At 43.5% G+C, this 12250-nt stretch overlaps 1 protein-coding gene across 13 annotated transcripts in view; it reads right to left on the bottom strand.

Annotated features, from left to right (window-relative positions):
- The window catches only part of KTN1 (kinectin 1), a 75239-nt gene that overhangs the window by 24716 nt on the left and 38273 nt on the right, over positions 1 to 12250 (bottom strand). For 11 of the 13 annotated variants that reach the window (XM_048306049.1, XM_048306055.1, XM_048306056.1 and 8 more), the window contains exons 9-22: positions 12054 to 12186; positions 11011 to 11098; positions 10554 to 10720; positions 9877 to 9945; positions 8286 to 8323; positions 7598 to 7688; positions 7260 to 7328; positions 6511 to 6548; positions 6306 to 6396; positions 3948 to 4016; positions 2846 to 2880; positions 2621 to 2711; positions 1202 to 1270; positions 294 to 331 (exon numbers count right to left, since the gene is read on the bottom strand). In XM_048306049.1, the coding sequence (XP_048162006.1) occupies positions 294 to 331; positions 1202 to 1270; positions 2621 to 2711; positions 2846 to 2880; positions 3948 to 4016; positions 6306 to 6396; positions 6511 to 6548; positions 7260 to 7328; positions 7598 to 7688; positions 8286 to 8323; positions 9877 to 9945; positions 10554 to 10720; positions 11011 to 11098; positions 12054 to 12186 (1086 nt within the window). The remainder of the gene's footprint in view (positions 1 to 293; positions 332 to 1201; positions 1271 to 2620; positions 2712 to 2845; positions 2881 to 3947; positions 4017 to 6305; positions 6397 to 6510; positions 6549 to 7259; positions 7329 to 7597; positions 7689 to 8285; positions 8324 to 9876; positions 9946 to 10553; positions 10721 to 11010; positions 11099 to 12053; positions 12187 to 12250) is intronic. The other 2 variants (XM_048306053.1, XM_048306060.1) reach the window with 1 other exon arrangement.

Below are 12250 nucleotides of genomic sequence, written 5' to 3'. Positions count from 1 at the left end.
GCCTCACTCCTTTTAAAGTGCCTATGGAACAAAAATGATTATCTGACAAATCAGAGCAATTCCTCATCTAGTCAAAGTAAGGCTTATGAAATTAACTGCTTAGCAGAGAAGCAACTGGATTTTCAGCAGGTATTGATCTGGTGTGACATGTTTCAAAAATGAAAATGCCTCTTGCCACACACACACTTCACCCAGTTAAAGGCAAATCATTTCAGGGAAGCAATACACTTGTAGTCATGGAATGAAGACAAAGAGAATTAATAATCAGAAATTAAATCTGGGCAGTAACTTACACTTTCTGCAGTTCCTCCACCAGTGATTGGAAGGAAACCTGTTAAAAACAGAGCTTCATCTTAGAAACAGCAGAACAGAGCAAAACAATCTGTGACCATTAAGGGGTGAGGATAGAGAGTTGGAGCTCTCTGGCACTGGATGAACGATGCAGCAGCCTAATGATTTTATGTATCCGGCTGCTCCTAAGAAAATTAGCTGTCAGTCTCCAGTTCCTAGCAAACCAATAATACCAAGCCTGCTGCAAGTTCCAGGAAAACAAAGGCAAACCCACACCATCTTTACCTGAAGAGGATGAGGTTCAGGACCAGCATTTCATCAGCTACTCTTTAATACTGACACTACTGTACATCTCTTCAGGGTCATGGTGCCTCCCTCTTCCATAACTTATTTTCTAGGAACTAATTGCCCTCCTGAGCTGTCCAAGCAGAGCTGGATGTCAAGGAAAGGCACTTCCTGATCAGCACATCAAAAATGACAACACTGTGACAGCGTCACTGATCAGACACAAGGAGAAGGGGGATAAGCGACACCTGCAGAGTGTGGATTGACACTGGGAACCTCAAACGTTCATCACGAAGCTGAGGCAGTACGAGCTGCCTGCCAGCCATGCCTGCTGCTCCAGGCTTCTGGAAAAGGAAACCCACAGCAGTTTCAGAGCATGGCAACCTGAAACCAACCCACAGCCAGCACTGACTGGATCCTGCACGTCTGCCCCGCTTCTGACACTTCTGCAAAGGAAATATTTGACAGAAGCACCAGCTCCCAGACCAACACTGAAAGAAAACAGGATGCTTTGCCAACAGGCTTCAAAGGCATCTCCACCTTCTTCCCTTGACTTTTGCAACCACAGCAAGATTCTTTCAGATTTAGTTTAGGTGTAATAAAAGTTTTAGATTAAAAGTACTACCTGCTCCGATTGCTGAATTTGCAGGCTTTGAAGTTCTTTTCTCAGAGATGAATTTTCCGTTCGCAGGGCCTTTGAAAGCAGACACACAGATAATGAAAGACTCATTTGTGGGGGAAAAAAGTGTTAAGCTTGACAGAAAAGTAATTTCTTTTAGAATAAGTGAAAGACTTTGAAAGTCTCAAAGAGACCCCCCTCTGCAGCTGTTGCAGCCAAAGTATTCAACAAACTAATTATTCACCATGGATAACTTGGAGTGGACACTAATTTATAGGAAATTAGAGCCCAGGTATAGAGCAAGGTGGGAATGCTGTAACTGAGCAGAGAGGTCAGGAAAACAAACGTAACAGATCATGTTCCAGGCCCTCTTTTGGACACCCCATTTATTTAGATGTATTTACATAATACTAGGTTCTCCCACAGACAGGCTTCACACCACTTTGGGAATACAAATAAAAATTATAACACCACGGGCTTTAACAGTCTAGATCCTACTCTGGAGTCAATAGTAACATCCAAAATATATAAGAATTCAAAGATGCCTTTGTACAGAAACACAGTACAGGAATAAAAATCATATAATCTAAACACTGTCATTAGCATTATTAAAAAATTGTAGATTATTATTTCAAACAAATAATTTGCAAAATACCACCATCCCTGGAGGGATTTAAAAGCCTCGTGGATGTGGCACTTAGGGACATGGTTTAGTGATGGGCTTGGCAGTGCTTGGGGGATGGTTGGACTCAATGATCTTAGAGGTCTTTTCAGCCTGAAGGAGTTTATGATGTGCTCACAGCTTTGGCTGTTCAGTAACCTCAGAGTCTGAAACCCCTCCCCAGCACACAGATGTCAACAATGCCCCTGAATTTAGGCACCTTAGGAAAGGGAACATTGTCTTGGCTATGTCCAGGTGGACACAGCTTTCCAGCAAAAGGCAGCTCAAAACAACCAGGGATTTCTGTACTGGCTCTCCAGGCTTGTCCTCATTACCTTCCTTATAAACAAACAGGAAGGAAATAACTTTACCATCATCCCAGGAGACTCACTAGTTTATAACCCACTTAGCCCTTCCAATTATCAACTAAGCAAAAAAATGCAGGAGTCTCATCATGCCAAGTTTGGACAAAACACCCTTTCCTAAAGAGAGATTCACTGGAGATTAAACCAAATGTACAGCTCTAGAGATGTATTCCCTTTCGTCCCAAGGGCATCCTAGCAAAATCTGCCCTAGACTAAGCAGAGAGAAGCACTTATTCTACCCCACTGATGCTCGTGCTTAGTCTATCTTATAGAAAAGGTTTTAACCTCATCTCCACAAAGTGCTTTTCCTATTCAGAAGGAATTCACACTGAACCATGAGCACTCCAACATGCACTTTATGTCTACTTCCCCATCAAAAGATGATACAAGCGATTTTACCTTCAGCTCCTCCTCTTTAGTAGCCACCTGGATGAGTCCTGCCTCAAGCAGCTCTTCAACTGTCTTGATTTTATCATCCCTCTCTCTCATGCTGAAAAAGCGAGGGTGAAAATTAGGAAAAAAGAGAGTTTAACTTTGAAGGCAGTTCAGCTATCAACAGTAACCTTACTGCCACCAAAATCTTTATTTTAGACTCTAACTCAAAACAAAAAAAAAGTTTCTTACCTTTTTTCCATCTGCTCTATCAAGTCTTTGTTTGTCTATGAAGAAAAAAAAAAATAGAGCCATCATTAATTGGATCAATAACGGTTTGGGATTTAAAAAACAAGTAATTGGAAAGCACCAAGTTAACCAGAAGCTTGGTTACATGACTCATCCAGAAAGGAAAACAAAGTAGGGGGAGAAAGTCCTCATGGCATGTGTGTCTAATATTGATGCTGGAAAGATGTCAGTTTTTCAGGGGAGGGACAGATCCAGCCCAAATGCCTTGATGGTTTTACACTGATGGACTGGCAGCCAGCTCAGTACCTGAAAAATCAGCCTCTTTTGAGCATTTACCAGAACTACAAGCTCCACCTGAGGCTCACTCAGCAGAACATTCATGATTTCTCAACACCACCACATTGTGAGAGAACAGATGGGAAATATAAACCAGCTTCCAAGAAAAATCACCTCCAGTCTTTGAGACAGGACACCAGATCAGCCAGGCCCAGGGGAGCAGTGGCTGCAAATCTGGCTCTCCACCAGAGGAAAGGGAGCTGTTCCACACAGGGAGCTCCTGACTAGCAGCCACCAACACAGCACAGGAAAAGTTTCCTCTCCTGCAAGTCTTTTTCCAGTGTTTCAGGAAGTTTCCTCATTCCACAATGGTGCAAAGTCAGGGATGTTCACAAGGGCTCTCCCAGAGAACATCCCAAAGGAGATGGAGCTGAACAACACAAAAGCTTTGAATGTGCAGCATCCTGTGAGCACCAGTCCGGCTGCAGCAGGTGAACCATGGGCGAAAATAGAGAACAGGAGGCAAAAGACATCATAGTGTAAAGAGTTTTCTATTTCCAAGGGTCAAAGTGGTTGCAGAAATAAGTTCTTGCTTGTGTTAAGCTATATGAGTCTTCCAAAAAATCCACATTTTGTTTTGACACTCTTGACTAGGTCTACAAGGCAGTCACAACTGCCTTACTTGACCCTCCATGAAAGAGAAAATACCTAAAACAGCATCAGGTTTTGACACCAACTAATCCAGCCTACAGCCAGGTTAAGAAAAAATGCTGAAGAAATTAAAAGCATAGAAGGTATTTGATAAAAGCTCAGCAAACACTGGCTGTACCTGCTCAGACAGAAGAGTCTGCAGCTTCTGAACTTCAGCTTGCAGGGCTGCGTTTTGATCCTTCAGAACCTGGAAGAAAATTGAGGCATTTTATCAGTTCAGAACTGCAGAGCCTAAATACAGTGTTTCCATAATGGCAAAGAGGTAATTAAATAGCACAGAAGTCATTACAGAGAGTTCTTTGGAAGCTACAAGACTACAAAGAGTCCTTTCCTTCTCTGTCTTGCTTTTCTGTGTTAAGGACAAAAGTATTGTCCTTATGTTCCCATGAGAAATTCAGCTGTTACCATCTTTATTCCCTGGCAGAGAATCAGACAGTACCAAATGTGAGAAGCTTGGAAAAAAGCTGCTTTGGTTTTCCTCCTAAAGCAGCATCAGCATCGTGTCAAGATTTGATAACTGCCTCTTACAAAACACTCCTCTGGCAAAGCAAACGGTCCAAGTTCCCCTTTCTGAGTTCCCTTCAGCTGCCTCCATGCACAGCAAGGAACTGGCAGTCCAGCAGCAGAGAGGTTTGCACAGCTCCCACATTTGGTCTGACCACAGGCTGGGAAGAGGTGGATGGGGAGGACAAACAGACTTTGCCTCTCCTCCTGCATTCCTGCTCCATACAATGGACTCAGCAGCCCTTAACACACAGTATTTTAAAATCCTCCTCTATGATTGCTTTCTGTCTTTCTAAAGACTTGCTTGGTGCTTTACAAAAGTGAAAAGCAGGACACGTGCTCTGTGCTCCAGCCCCAAAGCCTTACAGGGAAAACACAAGCAGGAAGGGACAGCAACAGTGAGGATTAAATGCATTGCTCTGTTTTGAACCTGGTTTTTCCTTCTTTCATGTGCATGGGAAAAAGCAGCACTTCCTTAGGTGGAAGCATTTAGAACAGCACTGGTCTGGTTTCTGTTTGGGATCAAAGAGAGGAGGCAGGGGAGAGAAGCAGTGCACATGATATTCATGCTGAGAGCACACTGTGGATTTCTGCACCATCATGATGACGATGATGATCTGTACTCAGTTCTCTATTCACTTCCCAAGAACTGCTGGAACTGCCTGCAGGTGATTTTTGCCATTACTCAGCACTGAACTGATTACAGCACATACCCATTCACAACACCTCCAAGGCCTTTTTCCTGGGTAACAGTTACTACAGAAACCATCACACTAAAACGATGCTCATATTCCCTCTCACATTCATTTTCACTTCACCTACCATTTTATAATGTTTCACCACACTGAAAGCCCTCAGAGTGTCACTAACTCGCAACTTGCCTGCTTACTCCAGCTTGCCATCTCTTCCCACTCTCCTTTCCACAGTTTATACACCTGTGACCCAGCCCACACTTCACTGATGACTCAGTCACCAGCTTTATTCCAAAAATCACCTGAAATTGTACTTTGTTTCCTACTCCATTAATAGAACAAGCTTCTTCCCTCTTATTCTCTGACAGCTTAGAGAAACTACAGAGCCTTGGAAAGGGACTCTCATCAAAACCTCTTTGAAAGTGTCACTTTAATACAAGAATCAAGTTTACTACCTGCTTCAAAGAGCTCCAGGAGACTCCAGAGGCTTCTCCTACAAAAGCATCCTGCCTCTGCCACTGCCCACTCACTCTGTCCCGCACTAGCAAACTCCCCAAGGTGACAGTGGGAGGTTCAGAGGGACTGACCTCACACCAGAAACATCAGAAGAGCAGCAGCACCCACCAAGGGCTTTAAAGGAGTTAAATGGATGGAGTCATCACCTCTCTCGGGAAGCAGGGCTGTTTGTAACAGCCCAAGTTCAGAAGAAAAGGCCAAGGAGGCAGAGGGCAAAGAGGAATTAAGCTGCTCTCTGCACACACCACATAGAAACAAGCAGCAGCTTTGCTGTGCAGACCCCAGATGTCAGAACAAAAGCTTCAGCAGTTTAGCTGCAGCCTTATGAGAAGCAATCTGGAAGGAGGCAGAATTAAAATAAGCATTTTTACATCTGCCTTGACAGAAAACAGAGGCTTGGTATGATAATCCAAGCAACAAAGGCTCCAAACAAGAGCACCAAGGCCTTGAAAGGCACATTTGTGGGTGGAATGCAGGAAAATCACAACAGTTTTTACTGTACAACCTCCTCTAACAGAATTTAAAGCCCTCACTCTCCACAACTGCAGACATGGCATTTAACTTGTGTTATCCCACCTCTCACTCTGCTGCACAGTCTGCTACTGGGACATCCCACATTGCTCCTGCCTTACAAACACAATACTGTAATTTACCTTAGCACCCAAAAGTCAGTTTTATTTCATTGTTCTACAGGTGCTTCACAACCTCTGGAGCCTGGAAAACTTACTGAAAACAAGCACAAAAACACCTGTTCTGTATCTTACCTTGAATTCTTCTTTTGTGTTTGAAATCTGCGTGAGTTCTTCTCGAAGCTGATCTTCAAGAGTTCTTATTTTGTCATCTTTTATGTGAATGCTGAGACACAGCAGAACAGTTAAACACGTCCCCATCCAAGTCTTACAAAAAGCATCATTGAAAAGAACATAAAAGACTGATAAACATTGTTTATCAAATCCCAGAGCCATTTACCTTTTCTGCATCCTTTCCAGCTCATGTGCAGCAGCAGCCTAGATATAAAGAGGATTAACACAGACTTAGGATACATCACATGATTCAATCAACCTTTCATTCCACAATATTAAAAAGCTAGAACAACTCATTTGGCCTCCCAGCACATGACTGAAATCAAGAGTGAAAGGGGTAAGCTTGTCTTCATGCACTTTTACAACACCAATCTACAAGCATGCAATTGCACAAAGGGAATGATCTCTAAGAGATTCATTTGACAACTGGGATTATCTCTAATTAAACACTTCATTTCCACTTCTGTAATGAACAGACCACATAGCAGCAACAGAGGGACAGCATCTTGTTTGGCTCTAAAAACATCTCTGTGGTGAGGAAGGGGGGCTGTGTGCTTTGGGGGGGTTTTGGGGGGGTTGTTTATGAATCTTGTATGCAAATGCCAGGCCTGCACATTCCTAGTGCTCACTCCTGTGAAGTGTCCTGCACTCTGTGTGCCTGAAAATCTAAACCAACCAAGCAAAATGCTTCAGTAACTTGGATATCCAAGCACAAGACTTTGCTGGTGAAGGAGGGGAAAGAATTAGTCCTCCCACCAGCTCTGAGAACACCAGGGAATCACATATTAGCCCAATCCGGAAGCCTCACACCATTAATGTGCTTAAGCAGAGCTTGCTTAAAGCCAACAGATCTGCATTTGCATTTATGACAGAATAGGTACTGGGAAGGGAGCAAAGTCAAAACAACTGCTTTACCTGTTCATTTGTCAGAGCCTGTAACTTCTGTACTTCTGATTTCAGGGAGAGGTTCATATTCTGTAAGACCTGAAGGAAGGAAAAAAAAGAAATATATATGCAGTTCATACACAGAGAGTATTTCACTCTCCAGGGTGACATTGCAGGGTATTTTTTGATGGAAAATCCTCAAGTTTCCTTAACAACAGCTTTCCCAGCATCTAGCATTGCCTAGAAAAGCAGACCTGTACCTGAAAAGGCTGTTTCTACACCCAAAGAGGGCAGCCTTGGGGGCTTCATTTTGTACAAGCAGCCAGCGAGCCTCTCCCTGGATCAGCTGGCACATGCTTTTATTATACCTTGAGCTCTTCCTCCTTGCTGGTTAAGTTGGCACGTTCATTGCCTAATGAGTCCTCCATCTGCTTTATCTGTTTGTCCTTCTCTGCAATCCTGCACAAGGGAGAAACAGGGACAGATCAGTACAAAAGACTCTTCTGGATGGAAGTGGTGCAGGAAGCATCAAGCTAAACCCAAAATACACCCTGGCCCTTTAGTCCAGCTCCTGCTCTAAATCCTGCTGACTGTACACTTTGGGTCCAAAAGCTTTTCCATTTTAAATGTTGTCTGCTTGCCAAAACATTTATGAGACATTCCCTAGTTCTGAAACACAACTACCACCCAACCTCCCAGAGGGAGAACCCTCCTGGCACAGCCCCCCAGCCCAAATAATAACAATTCTCATGGTCACGCACATTCCTGCACGCTGCACTGACCCTGCACACAGGCAGGGGTAAACAACAGAGGAGATGCTGCTTTCTCTGGAGCTCAGAGCTACAGCAGACTCCAAACCTGAGGCCAGACACGGAAGGGAAATCCATAGGAAGCGGTTTCCCAGCTCCCAGGTTGATCTCATGAGAAGTTGAAAGCACAGACAGCAACATTTCCTTTACCAGTCCCTCCCACATGCTCTGCACGTGAGTGGAGGGAAGGTGGCAGGCACTGAAAGCCACTAACACCTCCCAAATCCCAGAGGAAACAGATGCTCACACTTTGTGAAGTTCTTCTGCCAGGACTGAAGCCGAGGTCTGCAGGAGGGAAAAAAAAATAAAAACAAATAACTGGAAGTAAAGCAAGTCAAAGAATCCTCATCTACAGTGAGCCAGGAATAGCATTTGTCTGCTTATTGTAAACTGGCACAGGATGCTTCCAACAATTTCCTGGCTATGGAACATTGAAGGAATACCAGCACATACCAATGTCCTTTCCTCTCTGGCCTAATGCAACATGAAGGGAAGAAAGACCCCTGTTATTTGTCCTTCACTAGATTCAAACAAGCCACAGGGTTCCCCAGCACTTCCCTCCCAGGAACTAAGTGCTTTATGGGACATTCTGCTGACAAACCACTCAAATGAAGAAAAAAGAAGAAAACCCTGCACAGTGTATCAGGAGTTGTGCTGGGAACAGAAACAGCACCATAAAACCAGCAAGGGGCGTTTTTCCCTCTGGAAAAAGCCTGTCCCTGTGCTGTCACACACAACAGGACAAGGGAGACCCATCACACTGCTTATGAAGGCCTCAATGGACCTCTGCAGACTGACACAGAACTTCTATGTTCACAATTCCAGTCCCTCTTAATAACTAAAAGATATCCAGAGCAGGATCCAGTCCCAATTCACTTCTCCAAAGTGTCGTTTGCACATCCACTGTCCATGGTGGAAAAACTTCCCTGAATTTTCATGGCCAGTTGGAGCTACCTGGGGAAAGCACACACCTCCAACATGCTCCCGCTGTAACTCAGAGCTAAAAAGTAACATTTCCCTAGGAATTTATTTCCAAAGCCCTTAAAGGACTGGGATGAGAGGAGCAGGCCATGAAGATGCTGTAAATCCAGAGTGGCTCTTCCCTCACTACTCTCCTCACTCAATAGGTTAAAGCACTTCAAGCAAAGCCAGATTTTCAGCCTGATGTCAAATTTAATCAAATTCCATCGAGCACACCCACGATTAAAAGAAGACAGCACCCACACTTGTGCCCCCAAAGCCTTTCTGAGCTGATTTCTGTGACCCTCCTCTACATGGAAGCAACTCCAGTGATCCTAAGGCTTTAGACAGTGTTTAAAACAGAAATAATGTCTCAAAACAACTAGCCAAACCAAAATTTTAAAGATTAAAATAACTGAGAAAGGCATTGTGCAGGTTTGGTGGGGTTTTGGTGTGATTTCTCTTTTTTTTTCTTCTTCTGCACAGAAATCAGCACTAAAATGAACAGACAGCTTCATACACTAGCTACCACAAGGGAAAAAGCACAATCAGGTGGTTCACAGGAGGACTACAGAAAAACCAGAAGAACCACAAGACAGAATTGTAGACATGCAAAGTTACAGAAAAAAAACCATTGAAAAAGGTACCCTACCCTTTAGTTATAAATGAGAGCCATTATGGGAGAAAATAAGTGGATTTTCCCCCCCAAAAAAGAAAGAAGCCTAAAGTTCTAAAAGTGTTTAAGAAACATTAGAAAAGAGGATGCTAACAATTCTCTGCTTTCAGCATTACATCTCATACCCAGCTACAAAAAGTCTTACTTTTAATGAAAGTTCACAAGTCATGACTACAAAAGAAAGTCTGAGAACATGCTGTACCTGGGCTGCCATTTGTGAATGAAACTTCTGAAGCTGAGCATTCAAAGCATCATTCTGCTCTATCAGCTCCTTGTAAGAGAGCACAGAAAGAAAAGCAGGCTGAGATCTGCAGCTACTTGACCTCTGCTAGGATTAGCTTTTAGCCATGATTATGTTAGTAAGAACAGTTCAGCATTGACATGTCAGACACTTTACAAAAGATGCCAGTTTTTTCTCCCCACTACAGCCAACCAGTTAGAGTGGAAGCACCAGAACTTGTTCTGTATCAAGGAAAGTATTCCCAGCTCCACCGTAATCCATCTGGTTTCCCTGAAGCCCTCAAGAGTTATGTCCACCCTGCCTCTCACCACCTGATGCCAGGAGGAGGGAGATCAACAAATATCAAAGGTTCATGGCTGCTGTCCCAGGGTGTTCCCCAGACCATGGACCATTTCACAGCTTGGGAAATGGGGTCAGCACCTTTTCCTGACTTGCCCCAAGTGCTTCTCAGGTGTGAGGTGGCCCCACACCTCCTCACAGCACCACACAGGAGGTGTCACTTCACAAGCAGAGTTTTTTCATCCTTTATTCAGTGGAAAAGCCTTACTAAAGCAGCATTTCAGGGATATTTCGGCATTTCCACAGACACAAAGTGAGAGGAAAAACCCCAAACCCTTAAAACACTTGAGCAATACTACCTGCACCTGCATTTGCATGGAGTCCTCCTCAGAAGCTCTCTTTTGCTCAGCCTCCAATAACTGCAGCATCCTCTGCTCCAGCTGCTGTTTTGACACCATTGTATCAGTAAGTTTACTGTGCAAGCTCTGGATTTCATTGTCTTTGGCCACAAGCTTATTCTGCACATCTGTAGCAGAAATGTCAGGATTTTAATTCAGAAGTCAATATTTAACTTTGGGGGAAATCATTTTCACAGTAAACAGGGAGGCTGATTAGGAGCCTCACTTCAACAAGCCAAGGTTCAGCTCCCCCATCAGCATTCAGACTACCTGAGGTCCCAACACACACCTTCCCCAGGGTGCTGAAGCAGGGCTGACTCCACCTGAGCTTGATTTAAGACATTTACTCAAAAATGCCCTTTTTTAACAAATGGCAACAGCAAGCTCACTGCAGCAAGCATTATTCTGTGATACATGCCTTGCTGTGCTGCTTCGTGTTCTGCTGTTCTTTTCCTGAGATAAGCCTGGATTTCTTCCCATCTTCTCTCTGCTTCCTGCTGCTGGACCTTCACATTGAAGAAAGAGTTGATGAAAAGAAGTCTAACCTTTAATTTATTTTTGAAGCATTCAGAGTGCTTCTCCTCAGTGCTATTCCCAAAACATACAGCAATGAAGTGAAATTGTTTCTTGTTTCCATTAGGGCACATCTGAGACAGAGTGCTCTGTAATCCTCCTCCTAGACTAGTTTAGCCTATTAATTTGAAAGGCAAATTGTGAACAGGATTTCATTATAGGCTCTTAACAGAATGGTTTGTGTAATATGAAAATGTAGCATCTTTGCCGTGATAGTTCAGAATTAACACCAGAAGCCAGACCAGCTAAGCATTACATAAATCTGCATCCAGTAATTAAAACATCTTAACTCTAGATACCAATTCTGCACCTGCCAAGGCAAAAGGCAGGGAGAACTTCTGGTATGTAAGATTTAATTGCAAATATTAAAGAAATAATGAGCTCTGGATTGCCATTCTCACCTGAAGACACTTTCTCTTCCAAAAAAAAAAGAAGCAAAAGACTTTTTCTTCCAAAGAAATTGAAAGAGATTCATCCAGAAGCCAGTCCACTTACATTTTAACTCTTGAAAAAGTATATTTATTTTCAAAATTAAGCATACATTTAAGCAAAAGCACATAGCTTCAAATAAAAACCACACAAGGACAATGTCATCTGGATGAATGGCTCCAAAGTATCAACTCTTGTTGGAATTGTACTCTCACAGAAAGCAAAGTAAAAAGCTAAACTGGTGATGTTGAAAAGATATTTACCTGGAAGGTAAGTTTCACTTCACAGGGAGGTCTGTAATCACTCAAAACCCAGTGCACTGAATAAAAACATTAAATAAACCCCTAGGCTGGCTCAGCCCATCTGAAACAAGCAGCTAAAGCAATTCCCACACGCCTCACATCCTGGCTCACATAAAATCCTGAGCACAACCTGACAGGCAGAGAAAACCCCAGGCACCTTCAGCTGAGCCACTGCCTGCTCTGCATTCTTCTTCTGGAGCTCCTCTTGCTGCAGTTTGCTGCTCTTCTCCCCCAGCTCGTTCATCAGCCTCGCGTAGTCCTGGCGCAGCTTGTTCAGCTCGGCCGACTGCCTGAAAACAAACATTTCCACAGGGCTTTTCTACAACGAGCAAAGGCCACACAGCACCTACTCAA

The sequence above is a fragment of the Corvus hawaiiensis genome, chromosome 6, assembly GCF_020740725.1.
Source record: "Corvus hawaiiensis isolate bCorHaw1 chromosome 6, bCorHaw1.pri.cur, whole genome shotgun sequence".
NCBI lineage: Eukaryota > Metazoa > Chordata > Aves > Passeriformes > Corvidae > Corvus > Corvus hawaiiensis.
The sequence above is the reverse complement of the archived record's forward strand: the minus strand, read 5'-3'. Positions and strand labels throughout refer to the sequence as shown.